General features: G+C 46.6%; 1 protein-coding gene across 1 annotated transcript in view; it reads left to right on the top strand.

Annotated features, from left to right (window-relative positions):
- ASH1L (ASH1 like histone lysine methyltransferase) overlaps positions 1–24,961 on the top strand; it is a 60,212-nt gene that overhangs the window by 12,187 nt on the left and 23,064 nt on the right. Inside the window, exons 3-6 of the mRNA XM_086628283.1 lie at positions 6,357–11,106; positions 17,373–17,474; positions 20,573–21,314; positions 22,700–22,879. Of these exons, the coding sequence (XP_086484409.1) occupies positions 6,357–11,106; positions 17,373–17,474; positions 20,573–21,314; positions 22,700–22,879 (5,774 nt within the window). The remainder of the gene's footprint in view (positions 1–6,356; positions 11,107–17,372; positions 17,475–20,572; positions 21,315–22,699; positions 22,880–24,961) is intronic.

The following is a 24,961-nucleotide window of genomic DNA, read 5'->3' as shown; positions in this document are numbered from 1 at the left end:
CAGAAAAGAGGGACCTAGAAATGGCTGATTCCCAGGTGTTAACAGAAACAAAATGAGCAGTTGGAGTATTCAGTTTGCTTTTTGACACTGAATGTGAAACTTGGAGTTCTTTCTTTCAGCAAAGTGCCCTGTGCCAGACAGACATGGCCATAGGACCAGTGTACCTTTGCTAACCCGAAAACCCGAGCCTCGGACATAAATAGGAATTTTGCCCCTGTTAGTGCTAGCACCAGAGGTGTTGAATGGTTTCCCCACGCGCGCAAGGTAAACGTAGCCACTGGCATCAGGACTAAAGTTTCAGAAAGTAGGAAGGCAAGAAGTGATTGTAGCAGCCTGCTCTAATTCCAGAATAGTCGTGGTGTAACAGCGAAGCGAGTTGGAACGTGCCTTTTGCGCTGTCTCCTTATTTCTTTGTAAAATTGCTGAGTGCAGGGTTCTCTAGTTCTTTCTGTTGCCCTCGGTTATGTAGGGAAGCTGTACAGGAGAGTTTGCTGATGAAATCACAGCCACTAACTGAAAATCTTAAAGCAAAAAAGTAACAAAGCTAAAGAAGCGGTTCGTTTTCTTTTTGAGTAGCTCAAGAATGCTTTCTGCAGGATCTCAGGCGTAAGTCTTGGTCTTAGTCCACTTTCACAAAGTCATTTTTCTCCTGGTGGTTAGCTAAAACGTACTTTTAGAAAAGATTAAAAAGTTTCAGTGGTGAAAAATAAACAGCAAACGCACTTTCACTCTTTATTTGGGGAACTCGTGTAGCAGATATTGATGCCACAACTACACAAGAAATGTCTGTTAACCTTCGGAATGCTTATTGGAATGATAGCCCGTGCTTTAGGCAGGAGTACAACAGCTACAGCAAAGGTGGGTAGATCTTTGCGAGTGTATGTACATCCAAAAATCCTTGTCACTTGCTGGTAGTTCACAAGAGAATTATCAAACAAAATTTTTGGTAACAACCTGTTTTCTTCTCACTATTTCAGCTTTGGGAAGCTGAGGCTGTCTTGCGTTTCCTAATTCAGCCCTAGTGTGAGAAGTGTGGATTTTTGTTATGGTTTAGGCCGATCCGGCACTAAACTGCACACAGCCGCTCGCTCACTCCTTCCCCAGTGAAGTGGAGAGGAGAAAAATATAATAAAGGGACGGAGGGTTGAGACAAGAACAGAGGGAGCACCCACCCACCATGGTCCCGGGCAAAACAGACTCGGCTTTCTTAAAGCAAAGCAAAGCAATTTATTAACAGTTGCTTAAAAGGACAAAGGGAAACAAAACCAGTTACTTGAGAGGATAAAGAGAAAACAAGGCCAGATCTTAAAACAACACCTCCCCCCACCTTTCCTTTTCTTCCCAGCTCTACCTCCCCCTGGTGGCGCAGGGGCACAGGGAATGGGGCAGTGCGGGTCAGTTCATCCATGTTGTTACTGCTGCTCCTTTCTTAAAGGAGGAGGAGTCCTTACACCATTTTCCCTTGCTCCAGTGGATCCCCTACTCACAAGGAAAAATCCACAGACTTCTCCAGCGTGAGTCCCACCCGCTGGATGCAATCCTTCCCCATCGGATCGCTCCAGTGCCGGCTTTACCACAGTCTCGGATTCTTAGGGAGTTGTGGCTCCAGCGTGGGTTGTCCCACGGACTCTAGATGCGTCTCTACCTTGTCATGCGTCCCATGCTCCACGACCATCCTCAGGCTCCGGCATCTCCTCTCCAATGTGGCTTCTCCATGGGCTGCGAGTGGGTCTTTGCTCCACCAGGTCCATCCTGGCACCAGGAGGTCGCTGCCGTCTCGCCACCGGTTGCAGGAGAAACTCAGCTCCAGCACCTCGTCCCATTCCATCTTCACTGACCTGGTGTCGGTGTGGCCGTTTCTCTTGGATCTCAGTCCTCTCTGGGGGAACTCGGCCCAGTGGGCACCCCGGGAGCGGGGCTCTCCACAAGTTCCCCAAGCGGCTCCGCCGCTGCCATCCTCAGCGGGTGATGCCGGCCCAGCACGGGCAGCCCCCGGCCGGGAGCCGGGTAGCGGGGGCAGCGCCCTCCTCCTCTCCCTCCTCCTGGGCAAAGCACGTTTTCCAGTTCCTTCATCCCAGCTTAAATAGGGCAATTCACAGAGGCACCAACTGGCTTAAACCCCGAGGGGGATGGGAGTCCGATCTGGTGGCCAGAACCGGGTCTGACCCAGTTCCAAAAACAGGGAAGTCACAGGGGGCAAATCCCCTCTCCTGCCACCAGAACCCTCCCCCCGTCAAACCGTCACAATTTTATACCAGACTTGACAGGACACAGTCTTTCACAAGAACAAGGCTAGCTCCTCTTAAGCTGTTTGCAAATAAATACCAATAATAATAGCAGTAAATAATAATCTAGTACTAAACCCTGAGATCAGGCTGTAGTATCAATGCCTTTTTTAGATGTAAAGCAAATTTTTTGCTCTTGGTGCCTGTGATGATTCTGGAATGATTGATTATAACCTGTTAATAGTTTATATCATAATAACCTGGAATTTTTATTCTTCAAATTAATTATATAGGCAAGTCTAGAAACCATATGTCCACGTATGAGATTTAAAATTTTAAATTCAGCTTGGTCCAAAATTAACAAGAATACCAATTTTAGGAAAACTTACATGTGTTTTGTAATTACTTTGGCTTTGCCCCTAGATGGAACCTGCCATCCGACAGCCAGTGTCACGCATAGGTGTAGAACTCTTGGCTGGAAACAGGTGGGATCCAGGAAAAACTTGTAGGCTTTGCTGTGGCACTGCCAGCTTGCATTGCCACATAAAGGGGTCGGTGAAGGAGCCTGAAGTGTGTGCTCATGGCAGGCACGTTAGCTCAGTGAGATGGGTGAAACACCCACCAGATGATGTTGGGTTTTTAATGTGAGCGATTTGCTAGTGGTCCTCACAAAACCATCTGCCTTTGCTCTCTCTGGTATAAAGCTGCGCTCGTGAAGGCAGACAGTGAAGCAGGGTGTGCTGCTCCGTGGAACCACCGCTGACCGCGCCGCGCGTGCGACCAGCGTCCAGCACTGGCAGCAAAATGCCAACGAGAGACCAGATGCCCGTTTGTAGAGCCGCGTGTGGACGTGGCCATGCCAGCTGTCTTGGCTTTGAAGTGCTCTACGCACTGGAAGCACTCCGTAACTTCCCATCCCTCCTTCCCAGCTAACGGAGCGATGGTTTGCACAAGTTATTTCAGGAGAGCGTGGCACCGTTTTTGTCTGCGGTGCCGTAGGACGCATCATGGCTGCTCCCCGCCTCCCACCCGGGTGTTTGTGAGTAGGAGGGTGGCGGAGTCGGGGGGAAGTTCCCGAAATGTGACGCTCCAGCATAATTTACATAAGATTGCAGCTGCCACAGAAAAGCTGGGCTGAGTGCCAGACATCTCTCCATAGACCACAGGCTCTTCTGCACCGCAGCTCTAAAACCAGTAACCGATAGGACTGGTGCGTTTTGTTCTGCTGCTGCAGCAGGTTCGGAGACTTCCGACCCCAACAGATGCTCATGGTCGCCCTCCCCAAGAAGGAGAACTTTGATCCGTGATGTATCCCCGTTCCTGTGAAATCTTGTTTGCTTTCTGGAAGCATTGGGCTGGTAGGGCAGCGATCGTGACAGCTAGTGGCATGTAGCGTCTGGTCCATGGAGGGCTTCAGTGTGGGTTCCACAGGCACTGGTGGAGGCTGGTCTGAGACAGAAGGGGTGACCCATTTTCACTGGCTTTTAGATAACTTTCTTAAAAACATTACAGTTCATGTGTACCACCGCTGATGCTGCGACTGGTGCTGGTAGAGTTGTACTGGTGCAGGCTTAAGCTGAGAGGTTTCCTTGATTTCCTCAGTATATGAGCAGTGTATTCAAATTCTTTTCTTCCGTTGTTGCCTTCCAAAGAGAAATGTCCTTGTTATTCCTGAAGTTCGTGGCTGTGCACTAATTAAGTTTAATTTTTCTCAGCTGTTTACAATAGTCTTATTCTTCCTGTGTGATAGTCCTTTGTGACAGCAATACCTGCCATGCGCTTTAACGGAAAATTTGAAATTTTTAATAATGCAGAATTGCAAGAAGGAACTCTGACTCTGTGCTGCTTGGGGTTTTTTAAATGTTTTTGCAGCTGCTGCAGCAGCCAGATTAGTGCAGCCTTCTCTGAAGAAGGTTACATGTTTTGATCAGGATGTCTCTATTAACTGTTATCAGATGAAATTTTTTCCTTGAAAAAACCCACACCAAAAAATAAACTGTTTCTGTTAATCGTACTGATTATTAGTGGCTTTATGGAAAAAAAGTGAAAATAGTTTCCCGTATAAAATTTTTCATTTTAAAAATGCTGGAAAAATTACAGACTTTTTTTGACTTCTTGTCTGTCATCTCAATAGACGTTTCTTGTTTTGTTTTTGACATTCTTTGAAATCATTTTCAGTGTGCTTGGAAAATTCACTTACCCTAAAGGAGAAAGAAACTTTCCAGGACGAATGCCTTCAGCTTTCAGATAATCTTTGTTTGATGCTAAAGTCATGTTTTCAAAATCCTGGCATCTTACTTAGATCAAAGCTAGTGGCTGGAAGGGTTTTCTTATTTACTTATTTTATTTAAATAGCTAATAAAACTTCCAAGCTCTTTGGAAACAGGATGAGAAGAGGTGTAGCCTGGCAAGAGGCATTCGGTACCCAGCAGTGGCAGAGCATGAGCAGGCTGCACAGGAGGGAGAGGAGAAGGAAGGAAGGGAGCGTACATGTTGGCAGCTCAGCAAACACAGGAAGGATGAGTTGAATTCCCAAGTCAATATTTAGGTGAAATTCTCCAATGTGTCTTAAGTCCACTGACCAGAGAAGATTAAAATTTTGTTGTAAAGTTCTTCTCAGAGTTTCAGACCGTAGAAAAGAGGCTGCAGCTCTATGAAGGCAGCCATTCCGGTTGATGGGAATGACTGCTTCCATGCTGTTTTGTTAAGATCTGTAGCCCCACAGTCTGCCCCGGGTATGTCGAAGAGTGTCGGCTGAAGTAGCTGGATTCCATGTTTGGAGTCACGGCATGTGTTGTGCTGGCTCAGCAGTTTCCATCAAGTGCCAGGCCTGGATGTGGCAGCAGGAAGCACACCTCTTGCTCCATCCTGGCAGAGAGGCAGCAGCGCAGGATGCGGAGTGCCTGTGTGTGCGCGGCAGAGGCGGTGCCAGCTCAGGCAGCGCACGGCCAGGCAGCCACTTCCCATCTCTGGGGAGCTGTCAGACTGAGCCCAGCTTGCAGTCTTCTGGTGAAGTCACGCTGGTGTAGCTTACTGAACAAATGCTTCACTCATCATCAGCACCAAAGTTTGCTGCTTATCAAATTATTTCAGAGGAATCCAGACCATATCTTTCTCCATCATAACTGGATATTGGCCAGCCGTGAACGTGGTCAATCCAACGCTGACTGTAATCAAGCCCAGTAAGTACCATGCAGTTGTCTTGTTCATCGTTATTGCAGAGGAATGAATCGGAGTGGCACTGGTGCCTTTCGCTCTAACGTTTGAGACAGGAGATCCCAGAAGGCTTTCAAATTGTATGTATGTCATTATCTCATTAGGGATCAGAGGCTTCCATTCATGGCTAAGCCCGTGCTCGGAGTGAACGTATCCCATGCATTTCGGGAGATTTCTTGGGCACTGTATGTGAAGAAGAATGTCCTTCCAAAGTAAAAGATTAATTTATTGAGAGATGTTCCTAATAAGATTTATTGAGGTAGTGGATATTGCAGTTATTATTTTTTTAACCTTAACAGAATAAATTTTAAATTTGGTTAGGTCAGAACTGAAAATAACTTTGCAAGTTTCATTTGCTCCATGTGTGTTGCGTGTGTGTGTCCCTGCCCCGTACAAACAGAATGATTTGGCTTGTCTGGTACTGTCAGCGGTCAGCTGTCAGGAGAAGCTGTTCCTGCAGTGGTCAAGGGTGTCGTGGGACACGAGTGAGAAACACGGACGGGTTCACCCAGTGCCTGCCCTTGCAGTGCACCGCTCAGCTGCTCCTCAGTGGCGTGTGAGGTCTTCACATGCTGTCATGCTGTAGTTAGCCCAGTACATTATTGTTGATGTTTTTTTTGATAAACATTAATGGGATTTTTGGAGAATGTTTATAATTGGGAGACAAATTAAATGCTTTACATTTGAGGACTGGGAGCGAGTTTGAGTTTCCTTAACATCAGAAAAGCCTTAACATGTCCACTGAAATATATTTGCTTTAAAATTAACAGGATCATGAAGTGTGTGGTGTGTGTTTATATAGTTACCCTGTTATCAAAAGCAGGTATTAATCATCTCAGCATAAAAAGATACTGTGTTACTCAGAGAGAGTCTTTGTGCTCTGTTCCTAAAGATTGTTTTTTTGTTAACTTCTAGGACCCTTCAAAGTCGTACAAGAAGGCTGGAGAAGTTGCAACAGTTGAATTACATGTGGAAGAAGGTATACAAGTAGAAACAAATCCTTTGTCTAAGAAAGTTACCCCCTTGCACTCTGAAATGACAGATTATATAAAGTCATCTCCTCCAGCTCTTATCAGTAGCCATAATTCTGACTTAAAGGATAGAACACAAATTAACGGAGCAACAACTGTAACAGAGAAATTGGCTCAACTTATTGCAACTTGTCCTCCTTCCAAGTCTTCCAAAACAAAGCAGAAGAAGCCTGGAAACGGAACTGCATCTGGTTTAGTTAAAGACTCTGGGAAAAAGCTACCAGGAACCATAGCTGCAAGTGGGTTAGTTAGTAAAGATTTAATAAAGAAATTGCCGGGATCTGGTATTGCTGTTGGATTGGTTAACAAGGACTCAGGGAAGAAGCCGTTCGGGGTTGGTGGTGCAGCCGTGTTGGTTAGCAAGGACTCTGGGAAGAAGCCACAAGGGATTGGTGCGTTAATTGGATTGGTTAACAAGGACTCTGGAAAGAGGCCACCGGGGATCAGCGCTCCGGCCGGGTTAGTTAACAAGGACTCTGGAAAGAAACAGCCAGTGACCAGTTCTGCAGTTGGATTAATCAGCAGAGACGTCGGGAGGAAGCTTCCAGGAATCGGCACTCCAACTGGATTGACTAATAAGGAGTCTGTCAAGAAGCCAGTAGGGATTGGCGCTCCAGCAGGATTGATTAACAAGGATGCTGGGAAGAAGTTGTTGGGAATAAATAGTCCTGCAGGATTGGTTAACAAGGATTCTGGGAGAAAGATGCCAGGGACTGTCAATACAATGGTTCTGCCTAACAAAGACGCTGGAAGGAAGACACCAGGGATTGGCAGCCCAGTGGGACCAGTGAACAAGGACTCTGGGAGGAAGATGCCAGGAATCAGCAGTCCAGTGGGACTGGTTAGCAAGGACTCTGGAAAGAAGCCAACAGGAATGGGCTGTCCAGTTGGTTTGGTTAACAAGGACTCTGGAACTCTGAAAGCAGACTCTCTCATGCCTGCCTCGGAGCCCTTTAAGCTTTCTTGCAATTCAAACCTCAGTAGCCTTGAAAGCCACGAGGCTACAGATTTACCGAAGGAAAATCCCACTAGCAAAACATTTGAGAAGCATATTATGAGACAGAATAAAGACAGTATCTTGGAAAAATTTTCAATTCGGAAAGAAATTGCTGATGTAGGCAAAGAGATGTTTAATGAAGGAATCTGTGTTCCACAGGACAGTTACTCCACCAGTGAAAAAGGGATTTATGAAACATCTAAGCATGAAAAACAGCCTCCGGTGTATTGCACTTCTCCAGACTTCAGAACAGGAGGTGCTTCAGACGTATCGACAGCCAAGTCCCCGTTCAGTGCAGTAGGAGAGGGAAATCTCCCCTCGCCTTCTCCCACAGTGTCCGGTACCACCTTGAACAGGAGCCTCTCAACAACATCTTCACAGTTAGCATCTAACTCCTTGCATTTAAGTTCCACAGCAGATCTCTTGGAAGGAATTTCAGATCCGGTTGGCAAAACGCAGTTTTCTTCTGACAGTACGCTTCTGAATATCAACAGAACATTGAACCATGCTCTGAGCACTGATTTTAAAAGTGCTGATAAAGACTTAAATGATTCAAAAGCTACTTACGTAGAGACTTCAAGAACTAGTCCTTCTACAGGGAAAAAGCCTATTTTGGCAGCTGAAACAAGCATTCATGCTACTGTCACCCCTTCAGTAGTTAGTTTTACAAGCTTGTTTAGTAGCAAGCAGTTCCTAAAGATCGGTGCAGTAGCTGCATCGGATAAATCCTGCCAAGGAGCAAAAAATCTGAGCACTACTCAGCAATCAAAACCTTTAAAGAAAAGAAAAGGAAGGAAACCACGATGGACTAAAGTGGTGTCAAGGAGCACCTGTCGACCTCCGAAGGGTCTAGAACTAGAAAGGTCAGAGCTCTTTAAAAACATTTCATACAGTGCACTATCAAGCAGTAATTTGGAGCAGGCCAAATTCTTGAAAAACATAGGATCGTCTTCGTTTGTGGAGCACGAGTTTGTGAAACATCAGTTGCCAAAACTGAATGAAGCTAACGGACAGTCTCTTGCACTGTTAGCTGAGACTGACAAGCAAACTCAAAAGTTCTACAGTACTCACAAACAACCCTCTAGTTTGTGTATGTCAGATGATTTCTTACCAGACATGTATAAACCCAAAAGGGGAAGACCTAAATCCAAGGAGATGCCAGAGCTCGAAGGCCCCCCCAAAAGAACTCTAAAGATCCCAGCATCAAAAGTCTTTTCAGTGCAGTCAAAAGAAGAGCAAGAACCTCCAATTTTGCAGCCTGAAGTAGAAATTCCCTCCCTAAAACAGAGCTTATCAGGACAACCTTTTCCTAAAAAGAGAGGGAGACCTAAAAGACAGATCAGGTCATCAATTAAAATGAAGCCACCTATTCTTTCTGTGGCACCTTTTGTTGGAACAGATAACTCTAGCAAGATAGAGTCTGAAAGCGATCAACATCGAAGTGGGGATTTTTTTGAGAGAAAGGACCAGCTCCGAGGGCCAGAAGAAGTCCAAAAACCCAATATTTGTAGCATGAGTGATTTGGAAGTAGACTCAGACAGAAAAGTTGCCAAGAGAAATAACGGACAGTTAATGAAAACAATTATTCGAAAAATAAATAAAATGAAAACTCTGAAGCGAAAGAAACTTTTGAATCAAATTCTGTCCAGTACAGTGGAACCAAATAACAAAGGGAAAGTGCAATCTAAACTCCACAATACGGTGTCAACTCTTGCTGCCACGTTTGGTTCAAAACTAGGCCAGCAAATAAATGTCAGCAAGAAAGGAACCATTTACATAGGAAAAAGGAGAGGAAGGAAGCCTAAAGCTGTCCTGAACGGCATCTTGACCAGCAGTTCTGCTGGTTTGACAGTTCTCGAGAAGTCTGCTCAGCAAGCTCCCGGTACGCCCCTAGGACAAGTACTTCCCCACTTGCTGCCTTCACCAGCTAATAATTCCGAGATTCTTCCCTCTCCAGTTTGCTCCCAGTCGTCTGCAGTGAGCGGGGGCCAGAGCCCCGTCAGCAGCGACGCCGGGTTCATCGAGCCCAGCTCGGTGCCCTACTTACACATCCACTCCAGACAGGGAAGCGTCGTTCAGACGCTGGCCATGAAGAAGGCTGCGAAGGGCAGGAGGAGGCTGTCGCCACCAACCTTGCTGCCCAACTCTCCTTCTCACCTGAGCGAGCTGACGTCGCTGAAAGAAGCCACCCCGTCCCCCGTGAGCGAGTCGCACAGCGACGAGACGATTCCCAGCGACAGCGGGATAGGAACGGATAACAACAGCACTTCGGATCGAGCGGAGAAGTTTTGCGGGCAGAAGAAGAAAAGGCATTCGTTTGATCATGTGTCCCTTATTCCACCGGAAACTTCCACCGTGTTAAGCAATCTGAAGGAAAAGCATAAACACAAGTGTAAGCGCCGCAGTCACGATTACCTGAGCTACGACAAAATGAAAAGGCAGAAGCGAAAAAGGAAAAAGAAGTATCCTCAGCTTCGAGGGAGGCAGGACCCGGATTTCCTCGCCGAATTGGAAGAACTAATAAGTCGATTAAGCGAAATCAGAATAACCCACAGAAGTCACCATTTTATACCCCGAGATTTGCTGCCCACCATTTTTAGGATAAATTTCAATAGTTTCTATACCCATCCTACTTTTCCTTTGGATCCTTTGCACTACATTAGAAAACCTGATCTAAAGAAAAAGAGAGGCAGGCCTCCGAAAATGCGGGAGGCCATGGCAGAGATGCCCTTTATGCATAGTCTCAGCTTTCCTCTCTCCAGTACCGGGTTCTATCCATCCTACGGCATGCCTTACTCTCCTTCTCCCCTTGCAGCCGCCCCCATAGGCTTAGGTTATTACGGAAGGTACCCTCCGACTCTTTATCCTCCTCCACCTTCTCCTTCTTTTACTACCCCCCTGCCACCGCCTTCCTACATGCATACAGGCCATTTGCTTCTCAATCCCACCAAATATCACAAGAAGAAGCATAAACTTTTACGCCAGGAGGCTTTCCTCACGACGAGCAGGACTCCGCTCTTGTCCATGAGCACGTACCCCAGTGTTCCACCTGAAATGGCTTATGGCTGGATGCTCGAACATAAACATAGACATCGCCATAAACACAGAGAACATCGTTCTTCCGAACAGCCGCAGGTTTCCATGGACACTATAACAGCTAATAGCTCTTCTAGAACAGTTCTGGAGTCCTTGAAGCGCTACAGATTTGGGAAGGAGGCTGTTGGTGAGAGGTACAAGCATAAAGAGAAACACAGATGTCACATGTCTTGTCCACACCTGTCACCTTCAAAGGGTTTGCTAAGCAGAGATGAACAGTGGGTCCGGAGAGAGCCTTCGGAGTCTAATTCCTTAGCGCTGGGATTGCAGACACCGCTCCAGATAGACTGTTCCGACAATTCCCCGGGTCTGTCCCTGGGGGGCTTTACTCCAAGCTCTGAGCCCGCCAGCAGCGACGAACACACAAACCTTTTCACAAGTGCAATAGGCAGCTGCAGAGTCCCAAGCTCTGCCAGCACCAACGGACGTAAAAAGTTAACTGACAGCCCCGGCCTCTTCGGCGCGCAGGACACCCCGCTGAGCCGGCCGCTCAGAAAGGAGCCGCTGCCTTCCGGCGAGAAGGCGCTGCAGCCGCTGCCAGGTAAGGGAGCTCCAACTGCACGTGCTTTCTGCCAGTCGTGTTTTGTGTTGTGCCAAGCGCAGGAGGACAGGGAGGTGAGCGTGGCTTTGGCCCTGCAGCAATCTGCTGTGTTGAATTCCAGCACTGCTCTCGCTTTCGCTCTTGGGCGCCTCTGTCCTGGTCAGGCGCTGCTCTGGGCAGCGTTTGGTACCGACCGACGTAGTGTCTCCTCCAGAGCTGCTATGGGCATTGTGTAAGTACCTCTTCCCACCAGATTTTTCTTGCCTTGTTGTAACAGTACAGAAAGTTATGCTAAGGATGCCTTCTCATGAAAAGGTCTTAGAATTTTTACTTGCTGGTGAAATGAGTTAAAATTTCTCATGATACTGTAAAAGTCGTGTTTCTCTTTGTTTTGAAGTTTGTTAATTTGGTTTAGAATAGCTATTGGTACTACTATTGTGAATAACATTTCTGTTTAAGAAAATACTTCCTTTTTCTTTTGTACCTCCATTTTAGTTACTTCGATAATCCCTGCTGCAGTGTAGGGTTTGATCCCTGACTTGAGGCCTGTAGCAGCACCCTGGAACAGTTGCTAAATGATGCTGGGAATGCCTGAGACCAAACGTTGTAATCACTGGGAAATCCTAGTTGGGAAACTCACCTTAGGTAGCCTCGAGCAAAACCGAAACAGAACTGGCTGAGACCGTCCACACAGAAAATGGCAGTGACGCTGTCGGGGGGTTCCTGTTCGAGGGGAAACTCCGCTCTGGAACTGCAATCTTTGTCATTTGCATTATACTAGGGAAACAAAAAGTCTAATGAGACATTTAGGACTTGAAGAAACTGTTACACGTCACTTTCCCTGCTGGCTTAAGTGTTGCTTCGTGCTGTACTTCATTATTACAGATGTTTGTGGGAATAATTTTCGCATTTTATCCACTTCTATCTTAATTGCCATGGACATGTTAGTGAGTTCACATAAGAAAGATAACCTGCAAAAGACAAAAGTGTGGCTTGTGCTCTTACTGGCTTACTCCTGATGAGTAAGGGAAGTGTGATAGCTTCTCGTCTCTCCCTCCGATACGTGCGTGCACTCTCCCTGGAAGTGTAAGTCATTTGTCCAAACCACTCGTGACTAGTATTTCACAGAGCAAGAGCCAAGCAAGCAGCCAGCTACCAGTGATGAGTAACACCTCTCACGTTCCTCACTCTTGTCTTCCTCCTTTTCCTGTGATACTCCCATGCTGATGCCTCCTGCCGCCTCTCAGCTCTGACTATGTATGTATGGAAGGGTTTTTTCTCTTTATTTTGGCGTTTGAGGGTTTTATGTTTTGCTTCTTTATTTTAAGGCCAGTTGGAAGTAGCTGGATTCCTTTACAAGTTCGTATTACTTCATACTATTTCGTGTAACTAAAACTGCTCGGGGCAGAGGGGAGTCAGGAGGAAGCAATAAATCCTGAAATTGCTTCTCCTGCAGCGATGGAAAGAAAAATTCCAAGTGCTAGGGCACCAAAAGGGTTAAGTTTGGCTCCGAAGAGTGAAGAATTGGTTGTGGTAGCTGGGAATATCCTGGGGATTTCCATTACAGTGAATGATCTGACCGGGTTTTTATGAGGAACAACCTAATTAAGGGGAAAAAAAAACCCCAGAGGTGTTCTAAGCTGCGACACGCTTGTGAAGGCTCTGGATCACTCTCCCTCTTACAGCACGGCTGCCGTTATCGCTTCCAGTACGTGTATTTCCTGCGATGGAAACCAGCTGCTGTTCTGGTGACGCTGGCGTGCAGCTCAGCGTTCGTCTGCCCCGCGTCACCGCGTGCGGGATGTCGGAGGACTTAAACCTGCATCTGGTAAAAAGCCCCAGTAAAGTCAAAAGGCCGATTTGTTGGGGTATTTTAGAAGATTGGTGTCCAGTTTCGTGTTGTATTTGGTGTGTTTTGGTTTTAACTGTAGTGCGGAATTGTGATTCTGGAACTATTACCGTGAGCCACTTAGATGTTTGCGTGCACTTCAGAAAGTAGCACAGATGGAGAAAAAACCCTCGGTGCATCAAAGATTATTTATTAAACCAGATGAATCCAGGTGCCTGGTGGAGAGAATTCTGAGTCAGAGCAGCAGTTGGAGACCAGTATTGGGGAAAGCCTTCTCAGATCGTTCTGTATGATCCATAGGGGACAGTCATTAGGTTTTATTTTGGAGTATCCCAGATGGAACACACCTTCCACACTTCCTTTCCATAGATTTGGAACGTGAATCAGCTGACGGATTGTTTCTGTGGCGTTAGCTGATGCGGGAGGGTGTCAGACATTGCCTGTGTCCAAGTTGTGCTGGAAGGTGCGTGCTTTGGCAGGCAGGACTCTGGAGAAGGTCGGTGTTTCACGGAAGGTGGAGTTTTGATGGAGGTTTACACGCTGCAGGCACGTTGTTTAATGCAGCCGATGTGCGCGCGGTTGTGCCGACGAGGGGCGCGCGGCTCTGGCGTTTTGGCTCTAAGATTTCTGCAGGACGCTTTCCTGTTCACCAGAGTCCACCGTGGTCTTTGGTAAAACTTGTGCAGCTTCGCACCAGGAGTTATTTCGGACAACTGGCAGGATCCCCAGCGGGTCTGGGTGTGCTCCTCCCCCTGTACTCTGCCCTGCTGGGGCCGCGTCTGGAATATGGTGTCCAGCTCCGGGCCCCTCAGGTCAAGAAGGACAAGGAACTGCTGGAGGGAGTCCAGCACAGGGCCACGACGATGATGATGGGAGTGGAGCATCTCCCTTCTGAGGAAAGGCTGAGGGAGCTGTACTGGGCTATAGTGGGCTGTACTGGTCTCTTTAGCTTGGAGAAGAGCAGACTGACGGGGGACCTCATTAATGTTTATAAATATGGAAAGGGTGACTGCCATGAGGATGGAGCCAGGCTCTTCTCAGTGGCATCCAATGACAGGACAAGGGGAAATGGATCTAAGCTGGAACACAGGAGATTCCGCTTAAACATGAGGAAGAACTTCTTCCCAGTAAGGGGAACAGAGCACTGGAACAGGCTGCCCAGAGAGGTTGTGGAGTCTCCTTCTCTGGAGATGTTCCAAACCCACCTGGACGCGTTCTTGTGTGATCTGATCTAGGTGGTGCTGCTCCGGCAGGGGGATTGGACTAGATGATCCTTTGGGGTCCCTTCCAGTCCCTGACATTCTGGGATTCTGTGCTGTCACCATTCCCGGGGGAAAAGGAGGGAAAACCGGCAGCACCGTTTGGTGGGACCAGTGCAGGCGGGGAGCTCGCTGCCTTCGATCTGCCTGCGAAGGACGGGGCAGGTTGGGGGGGTGCGTGTGTGCGGGGGGGGTGCGTGTGTGCAGGGGGGGGGTGCGTGTATGCGAGGGGTGCCGCTGCTGGTCGCTCGGGGCAGAGCTGGGGCACTGCCGGCCCCATCCCAATCCCAGAGCTGGAGCAGCAGCACCGGGGGGCCGAGCGGGTCCCTGTCAGCAGCCCGCAGGGGTGGGCTGGAGCCCGCCGGGGAAATGGGCACTAAATCTGGGAGAAAACACCTCCAGGACACGAACGTCATCCGTCAGCACAGTTACGAACAGCTCTGCCATCCCAGCGGTCCTCCAGATTCCTCCCACTTTTTTTTGTTTTTCCCTCCTCTTATAACTTACAGCCTGTTCCTGCTTAGAACAATTCTTCCTGCTGGATAACTTTTATTCTCTGGAGTCCCAGGGTATTTGTGTTAATCGCTTTATGAAATCAGTGCGTCATGTAGTTTCTTAGTAGAAAAATTCATTATAGAATAAAAAAAAAACACAGTTGACTGTGCTTTCTAATAATGGGCAACCGTGTGTAGGCTCCTTGCACGCGTCCACTGCAGCGTCCCTTTTACCATGCGGGAACATCAGAAAATCTTCACCAGGAATATGATTTGCAACTTGGGACAGTGTCCAGCAGCCTTATGATTGTGCCTTGTTGAGAAGAGTTAATGGGAAAGAAAATTATTCCTCTGCCTTGTCAAGAAGTTGGAATATTTGGAAAAGTGATACTGTTCATTTTCTCTGTCAGCTGAACATATCTTAGATGTTACACCGCGAGCTAATAACACCCATAAAAAGAAAATTCAAACTTTGAGGCACGGCAGGATCTCCGAAGAGATTTTCCTAAAGATTTCTGGTAAATCAGTTTGATGCACTCCAGGATCTTGTACCTTGGTGTCTCTATTTGCGCCTTGAAGCAAACGGGTGCTAATTTGTGGCCTTGATTTAGAGCATCACTTCAGTGGCCTGCTCTCTGCTTCCTTGGAGTCTGTTAAAAAGGAAAGAGATTGGAACCGAACGTGCAGCACTAAGCTAATTTATCATGAGTGGTATTTCCAAAGGAAAGAATAAAAATGTATTTTTAAGTATGCATTCTGGATTTTATCTTCTATATTCTCATTGCACACTGCCACGTGCATTTTTGCCCACCTAGGTTTTTATACTAGTATCTGAATTTTGAATATCTCAGCAGTTTCATAATTTCACAGATTCTTCTGTGGAATTCGGACAAATCCCACAACCTTTGCTTTCAAGAGTAATTGGGATTCTCTAAAAGTTTAAGTTTTAAGGAAATAAAACAAGTTACAGTAAGAAAATATGTATATGTAAGAAAGAAAACAGAAATAGGTCTTCCCTCATGTTATCAGCAAAAATGTCATTACCAGTTTTGTCCCTTAACTTTTCAGTAGTCATGAGATTTCTGTAACTTTTTAAAAATTGTTTTTAACTTAGGTAATGGTAGTTGCGATTGCCGCTGCCTGGCGACATCTTGCAGTGATAAGCCAGTATCTAATGATTTTTTTTGGAATACCAAGCCCTGTGCATTCACAGCGTACAGTGAAACATGTTTTGCAGGTGCCTAAAATCCAATAATGCATTACACTTGCTTGTGTGTACGAAATAATCTCTCTCATTTGCTTAGGCCCCGGGGTTTTTACATATTTGCCCTGGCTGACTGAAGCAGAATTTTTTTTTTTTTGTGCCAGGATCTTAAAAAGGAAAAGTTAACATAGCAAGAGACATTTAAAGAAGTACTTAATATTTTTTCCTAGCTTTTCAGCTTTTTGCAGTTTATAGTGTTTCACACGAAGCAGTTTTGCCTGAGGAGGGGAAATGCTTTTGCAAAGCGAGGTGGATTGAAAATCAGCTGGCCTGCCAGGCCCAGGGGGCTGTGAGGAGCAACACGGAGCCCAGCTGGAGGCCAGTGACTCACAGCGTACCCCGGGGATCAGAATGGGGTCCTCTGCTCTGTAACCTCTTCACTGATTGCCTGGTGATGGGAGAGATGTGCCCTCAGAACGTTAGCAGCTGATACAGCTCCCGGGAGCGGTGGACACACAGATGTTGTGCCGCTGTTCAGAGGGACCGTCACTGGGAATGGAATGGGCTGGAAAAACTCTTATGAGGAACAGTGTCTTGGGATGTGTTAGGAAGAGCATTGCCAGCAAGTCGAGGGTGATGATTGTTGAGCTCTGCTCAACCCTGGTGAGACCACAGCTGGAGTGCTGTGTCCAGTTCTGGGCTCCCCAGTACAAGAAAGATGCGACGTACTGCAGGGAGCCCAAAGCCACAAGGATGCCCAAGGGATCGGAGCATCGGTCGTACAGAGGGAGGCCAGCAGAGCTGGGGTTGTTCAGCCTGGAGAAGAGGACGCGCGAGGAAGAGCTTACCAGTGTGTACGTGTGCCTGGCGGGAAGGAGCCACACTGTTCTCAGTGGCGCCCAGTGACAGGACAGGAGGCAACGGGCACGCACTGAAGTACAGGAAATTCTGCTTGTACAGGAGAAAAACATGTCTTACTGTCAGGGTGATTGAACTCTGGGTGTGGAGTCTCCGTCATCGGAGATGTCAAAAATCCAACTGAACGTGGTGGCCCTGAGCATGGTTTGAGCAGAGTGGATGGTCTAGGTAATCTGCAGAGGTCCTTTCCAAACTCAATCGTTCTGTGAAAATCAAGGAATGTAGCTAGGGGGTTTATTTGAAAGTAGGAATATGAGGGGTTTGTTTTCTTTTTTTGCATAAAAGCCAATACTCTGATGATACTAAGTCACTTCTCATGGCGTGTTTACTGTCCTGCCTATGCCATTAGCCTGGGAGAAATTCCTTCTTGATGGTCCATTACCGTCCTTCTCCACCTATGGGCATCATTCCAAGCAAGCGTTCCTAACGCTGAGAAAGAGCACTCTTAGTTGGAATATTTAGCATCTACAGTGTGCTGTACTGGCACTGCCAGACTGAAATGATTTTTTTTGTGCTTTTCTCTTCCTTGATCTGCTTTGCAGGCACTTTGCCAACACAGGACAAACCTTCCCAGAGGCAGTCAGAGAGCACAAATTGCAGCCCTTCCAGAAAGAGATCGACATCTGAGAGCACATCTTCTACAGGCAAGTAATATTTGGTGGCCTTGTTTTTGGGACTGCTGCTATACTGACCTGTGCTACTACAGCCAGCTGAGGTGGCGTTGCTATGAGGACTTTAAGAGCAGGGATATGTTCATGGAGATACCGAGTTTTTCTACACGTTTCGGGACACAAGTGCTGCAAATTGGGTTGTAGAATAGGGAAGCTTGAGCTGGTACTTTTAGAAGCAGCAGCATAGCTATGGCAGAGTGGAATTTGGTTCCTCACCAGGCTAAATTAGTCTTCATGAAGCTGAGTGCTTTGATGCTAGATGGATAGATAATTCCTCCATGGGGAAGAGCTTGACTTCTGTCCTCTTCTGAAGGCAGTTTCCTGCCCTTGGGTAGATGCCTGTTAGGATCAAGACCGGGTGTGCTGTTGTGTTTTCTTCATAGCACGTGAGAGTCCTGCTCCGGTGATGGAGGATGACAGGCAGTTCATCCCGGTCATCACTAATGGTACAGTTGTGAGTGACCCCTGGGCAGGTCAGAAACGATAGTAGGGGCGAGATGGAGGCACTGGAAGCGGTGGGTGTCAAATGGGGACCAAGTCTCAGGTGCACAGAATCATCGTGGAGGTGAGCGAACGTATGCCAACAGGATATGGAGGGAGTTGGCTTTCTCAGCCATGTGCAGGTTGCTGCTTAAGGAAGTCCGTCCTTGTTGGCTTCACGAGGAAGGGAAAGGTGCTTCTGGTGTGGTTTGAGCTTCCTTTTGTAAGGAGGTCCGACTTGCAGAGTCGCCCTGTGTGTGAACACACACGTGTTGCTATCTGCCCCGTTTTCACACCTGTAAAGCTGTCGAATCCATTGGCCAAATTGTCAGCGGGAAGATCTGAACTTGTCCATTTCCTCTGTATTACCATCAAGTTGTCAGCCCTGTGGTAAAACCAGACCCTGTTTACAGTCCCTCTGAGGAAAACACGGTGTGAGTTTGCCCATGATGGGACACAAAAAAATCCGTAACGGCCCAGTCATAGGAAGAACTCTTGTTAGCAGAATTCAGGCATTCTTAGGCACCAGAGTTGGTTGCAAATTTGTAGTAAACACGCTCAGGAATGGTACTTAAGAAGTAGTTACGATTTCCATATAGGAAGAATGTGCCAAACCTGCTATTTCCTCCTCCCTTTAAACAGGTATTTGCAACAGATGCTTTTTTCGGCATGTGCTAAGGAGAGTAATCTGCAGCGGGGAAGTGTTGTCTCTGTTCCTCTCTGCCTCGTTAACTTCTGTTGCTTACTCATTTTGAAGGGGCAGCTGCAGGCGGTGTTGGTGTACAGGAAGGTGTTAAAAAGTTTTGTGCAGGAGAGCAGAAGAATGAAATGAATGGCAAGTTTGTCAGCTTCAAAGTCATTGAGCTGATGATGCAGCCGAAAAGACCAGTGTCTGTTATATTTTCCGTAGATCTGGAATGCATGTGGGGTTTCAGTGCGCTGGTCAGAGAGCTGCTTTGTTACCAGGGGCTGCAGGAGTGCCCGACCAGGGCTGCAGCTGTTGTGGGGATCAGAGCCTTCAGTTGTCCCATCCTTTTGGATCAGTTTCCAGACAGAAACTCTAGTTGGAGGACATCCGTTAGGTTTTGTGTCCAAGCTGTGTAGTTTGGTTATCGTTGGATCGTGCAGCTGTTTATGGAGCTCCCTGTGCTAAGCAGATGGTGTTTCTGTGCGGAATCCTCAGCTCCATCCCAATGTGTATTGTAAAAAAACAAAGGGTAATTTATCTTTATTATTTCATCTAAAATCAAAAGCTGAAAGTGTAAATCCTTCCAGGTCTCTCAAAGTTGTCCAGGTTGCTAGGTTTTCCAAGGGATTACAGTTAGACTTGCACCAGTGACCTAACAAGTATGTTTCTCTGTTCCTTCTTCACCCCGTAGGAAGAATGTTGTTCTTAGGAGGATCTTTAGAACTTGTTGGGCTGATTGTTCCTCTAAATTGTGCGCTCTCGGAAACATGTTTTCATTCGCACTTGCAAATTCATGACTTTGGAATCTTAATGAGGAATATGTTTCTCCAGAGTACCACAGTTGGACTGGTGAAGCACTACAACTAGAAAATATTTGTTTTAAAGTGTTTGTGCTTTGTCTTTGTCAGCTAATGCATAACCTCCCTCCTGCCAAACGGTGGAAAGGCTTTTACAAAAAACACTTTTGTTGTCTTCCCTTTAACAGTTACCTTTACGCCAGCACGTGCTCTTCAGTCTGAGCCTGGGACCCACTACTTTAAGTAGATCTAATCTGCATAATTGGCCCCAATTACAGTAGCATTTTGTAAATGCTAATGTGCAATTGTGCTATATTTATGAGAAGGCAGCATCCATTTTATTCCAGAAAGAACAGGGTCTCTTCCGATTAAACGTTATCACTAAGAACCAGCAGAGCAGCTTTGGGAAGCTCTTAGCTTGGAACAAATCCCTTTTTAATACAGCATAATCTATAGGGTTGACCTGGAAATTCTCATTTTCAGATACTAGTCTGCAGCTCTAGAGCATGTAACATTTTGTTTAAAAAGTGAGATCTAACTTCACTTCCTGTGTAAATTAGCCTCTCTTTTATCCAGATATTTTGATTTACCTTTATCCAAGCCTGTTCTTTATTGCAATACGTTCTGTCATCTTTATGTTTGTCTTTTTTTTGAGTGATGAAAAAGTTGTTTCAGTACTTTAGTACTGAGAAAAAGAAAAATTAGTTTAAGAACATTTCAGATGTTGCTTAAGTTTTTAATCAGTGTTTAATTTTTTGTGCACACAGGGTTTCTTGGGTTTAGCGTTGAATAGAAAGAAACTTGAGAAGCATTCTGAACTGTGCGTACACAGGGAGTGCCCTCGTTGCTCTTTGCTGTTAGAAGCAGAGGACTGCGGATGAATAAAGAGAAAATGTTAAATGATATAAAATGTAAACTTTCCACGTACTTGCACCGCGAGGTCCTTCTCCCGCTACAACTTGTGTTCCAGAAATCGGTGTCTCGTTGAACGTTGCAGGCAGTTACAGGACATAACAGGCTGTCAGTCCATCCCACTGTTGTATTTTAATTCCAGCCTCGTTTGATTAGCTCAAGTTTCAGCATGGGTATGTTTTTCTGTGTTTCAGGGGTGGGAGTACCTGCCCGGGGAGCAAGGCTGGCGGCTGCTGGCGACGATTCAGTGGACAGCTTACTGCAGCGCATGGCGCAGCATGAGGGCCAGGCCACTTTGGACAAGACCTTAGAAGCAGTCATTGCCAATGTGTCTGTCCCTCCGTCAGCCAGTCCTGCTCGGAACCACAACAGGGAGAGAAGCCTGGGCAAACAGGACAGCCTCATGGCTCCAGCAATTCCCAGCAGCTCCTGCAGCGACAGTATCTCGCTGCTGTCGGACAGGCTGCCGAGCAGCTATTCCCCACATCATCTCAAGAGGAGTGTCGTGGAAGCCATGCAGCGACAAGCCAGGAAAATGTGCAATTATAACAAGATCTTGGCAACAAAAAAAAATCTTGACCACGTCAATAAAATTCTGAAAGCCAAAAAGCTGCAAAGGCAGTCACGGACAGGGAATAATTTCGTGAAGCGCAGGCCCGGCAGGCCGCGGAAGTACCCGATGCAGGCTGTCGTCTCCATGCAAGCTTTCCAGGCGGCGCGACTGGTCAGTCAGGAGTTGGATAAAAGAGAAGAAAGCGACAGTCCCTTACACCTGGGACCTGACACCATCACTGATGTGATTGAAGCTGTAGTGCAAAGTGTGAACTTGAATACAGATCACCGGAAAGGCTGGAAGAGAAAGAGGTGGCTTGCAGAGGAACAGGCCAGGAAGCGACAAAAGTCTTTGCCAGAAGATGAACAGGAGAGCACCAAGAGGTAGTTCCCTTGGAATTTTGTACCCTCACTGTAGGCATTGTTGATTTTATAACATTTCACTCCATGACAGAATCCTACTGTGATGAGCAATGCTTGTTACAGTTGTTGCTATTTAGAGGCAACCAACATGTCAGTTTTAAGTGTGCTTAGGGTGTTCCCAAGTTACTGAACACACCCCAAAATGGAATGGAATCTCAGGTCCTCTGAAACCCTTGGTTTTGTGCTGGTGTCTCATAGAATTATAGAATCACAGAACGGTCTGGGTTGGAAGGGACCTCAAAGACCATCCAGTTCCAACCCGCCTGCCATGGGCAGGGACACCCTCCACTACACCAGGTTGCCCAAAGTCTCATCCAACCTGGCCTGGAACACTGCCAGGGATGGGGCAGCCACAGCTTCTCTGGCAACCTGGTCCAGTGCCTCACCACCCTCAGAGGGAAGAATTTCTTCCTTAGATCCAATCTAAATCTGCCCACTTTCAGTTTAAAGCCATTGCCCCATGTCTCAAGTGAAGCAGTTTTTATGGTTGTCTTGGTGAAGAATACTTTTAATGAGTTGGTAACAGGATTACTCATGAGATATCATAGCAAAGATTGTTCCTTCATCATGTGAGGAGTAAGGAACTGTAAGAGCTACATGCGCCATGGGAATCGTAGAGAGTGACTCACATGCGTTACCAACAAATACTTACAGGCATGTCAGGTGAGATCAATTGATGCACAGCAAATAAACAGTAAAACCCAAGCAACAAGGAGGAGTTAAGGTATGCACCTGTAGTAAAGGACCAGACTAGAAATCTGGTCTAATCTCTGGTCTAATCTTCACATGCTTCTCCCCAAAGTCATCAATACAAACAGATCAAACTCTTCCAGAAGTCTTCCTTCGTGTGTTTTCAGAGTAGTTCTGGAAAATAACCATCCATTTGTGGCTCAGAAATGAATGTTGTAACGCAGACATTTAGATTCACAAAATGTTGCTGGAACCACGTGCTCAAAGGGTGTATCGTGTGGCTTTCTCGAAGGATAGGAAAAGGTTTACCATCTACTATTTTTAGAGTACAAAAGCAGGTAGCATAAGCCACCTTCTAAATTACTCAGCTGAGGCTCTAAGGGATAAACATTAGCGGTGCAAGCATTCTTTTCGTACTAATTAATACTAATATTCCTGTAAAAAGATCGTATATTTCTTACAATTATGCTTAACCACCACTCGATCACGATCATTGAATTGCTTTTTTAAAAATAGCTGAGATATCTACTAAATCAGAAGCACAGACACTTTTTTCTGCTGACCAGAGTGTAGAGAGGTGTGATGAAATATGGCAAGATAATCTTTATAGTCAGAAATATGGTAAGATAATCTTTAATCTTTACTTTTTCTTCCAGTTTTCCTGAGACAGTAGCTGAACCTCCCAGTCCACGAGATGCCCTTGGGAAACCGCATGAATCTGAAAACACTGAACAGCCTTCGCCTTCTCCAGCCCAGCGTGAGAAGAAAGCGCCTCGGCCCCCAAAGAAGAAGTACCAGAAGGCAGGGCTGTACTCTGACGTGTACAAAACAACAGAGTAAGTACCACCAGTGGAAAGCTGCTGTCTGCTGTTCCAGTGGGAACTGCCTTCTTCCAACTAGAGCTATAAAGAGCTGCCCCTAATGAGTAGCTGAAATAAAACCATCAACTTAATTCAAGCCTGTGAAAAATTCCATGCACGATAATTATCAGAATCTGACCCAGTGAAGAGTTAAAATGTAGTCCCAGTCAGAAAGCAGCCCGCACCAGTCTGAAAGTGAGTGTTTCTGGGTATCAACCTTGAAGAAGGTAAGAGAGCTTCATTCAACAGTCTGAACGATCATGGAGTTGATGTGCTGGGAGAGCTGGTGTTGTCCAGGTACTGAGTACAGTGTCTACGTTTAGATCAGATCTAAGGAAGAAATTCTTCCCTCCGAGGGTGCTGAGGCACTGGCACAGGTTGCCCAGGGAAGCTGTGGCTGCCCCATCCCTGGCAGTGTTCCAGGCCAGGTTGGATGGGGCTTTGGGCAACCTGGTGTAGTGGAGGGTGTCCCTGCCCATGGTGGGGGACGGAACTGGATGATCTTTGAGGTCCCTTCCAACCCAAACCGTTCTGTGATTCTGCATAAAAGGGGCCGTTAGTTTCTGGTTTTATGGGCTGAAAGATGAAGATTGGTCACCTGTGGGAATTTCAGATACACACCCTGTGCATTGCACGGTTGGGTGAGGTTCGTCTCCTTCCCTTTCTGTGAGATGTTTAGAGTAAAATCCAGAATGCTTTTTTTTTCTTTTCACTGGATGGCTCAAAACCTAACGTGCGTTAGAAAGCGGACATCTCTCGTTTCTGCTAACCAGCCCAATTCTGCCTCTATCTGTAGTTACAGAAGTTTTCCACAGCCGTTTGAACAAATGTGTTGAAGTCAAGAATTTGCACTTCTCTTGTAACATAATCTGACAGATCACACTAAAAAGGGAGAAACATGGGCAGCTTCTCGTTAAGTTGTAGACCACTTAAAAATGTTGCAGAGACCACTGGGAGACTGCTAGTATAGTTTGTCAGCTGCTCCTGGTGTCTTCTCTTTCCACAGTAGAATGAAGGCTTCGATGAAAGGATCAGGGCTCTAAGGAAGAAACAAAGATACCTGCTCAAAGTGAGACTGCTTGTGTTTCTCATAGTGTGAAAGCAGGTGTGCTAACATTTTCAGCATTTGGATGTTCTGTCACTGGAACACGCAATCGAGCAACGTTCAAGTGTTCCCTCCTAAACATTAGGTCTGTTGCTTTGGGAGGGGACCTTAGAGACTCTTCTCTATTTCTTTATTATAAAATTACGTTGTCAGACCTAGTCAGCCAAGGGTGGGCCTTTATGAAGGCAGGAAGCAAACATGTCATTTGAAAAATTGTATGAATACAGGAAGTGAAAGTTAAGGTCTGTAGGTATTTGGATGATGGTGGAATCAAGTTCACCACCCCGGATAAGGCCGTGACAAAGCTGAGCTCTAATTACAACCCTCCCTCTCCCATGACACTTTGTGTTGCAGTTCCCTGGAAGCTTAGAGTGGTTTGCTCCGGTCTTCCCCTTTGCCTGTTGCTCCACATGCTGAGTTCTTCCCTTGCACTGATACTGATGTTTGTGGTGAGCTGCCTACGAACACCGAGGAAACTTTACCCTTCCAAGGACGCAAACGCTGCCTGCACGGTCTGAACTCCCTCTCTGCATGGCTGGCTGGACCGTGATGCTGATGCAGGCAGGGAAATGCGTAGCTGAGCAAGGACAGAGCTGTGCCCGGCTCCGTTTAGGTGTCTGCAAGGTGCAGCTGGAAGGGCTGATCCCACCATTCCTTCAGATGGCCCTGCGTCTCTTTAGTCAATTGGTTCAGCAAAGTAAATCGGCAGAACAATAGTCACTGTTTTCTAATTACTTCTTCTGCTGATTGAACTTGCTGTTCCAGTTCTGTGACACAGTCAGACATGTGTCAGTGCAAGAGGAGAGCAGGAGTTCATGTTGTTTTCCTGTTATTTATATAACTCCTTTTGTAGAAGTATGGCAACATGGTCTTGGTTGAGAACAGAACTGCAGCTCTGTAATCGTGTGGCACCCTCTAGTGATGGTCCAGTTCAGTGTTGCCACTGGCTCCAT

The sequence above is a fragment of the Tauraco erythrolophus genome, chromosome 30, assembly GCF_009769465.1.
Source record: "Tauraco erythrolophus isolate bTauEry1 chromosome 30, bTauEry1.pri, whole genome shotgun sequence".
NCBI classification, from domain to species: Eukaryota; Metazoa; Chordata; class Aves; order Musophagiformes; family Musophagidae; genus Tauraco; species Tauraco erythrolophus.
The sequence above is the reverse complement of the archived record's forward strand: the minus strand, read 5'-3'. Positions and strand labels throughout refer to the sequence as shown.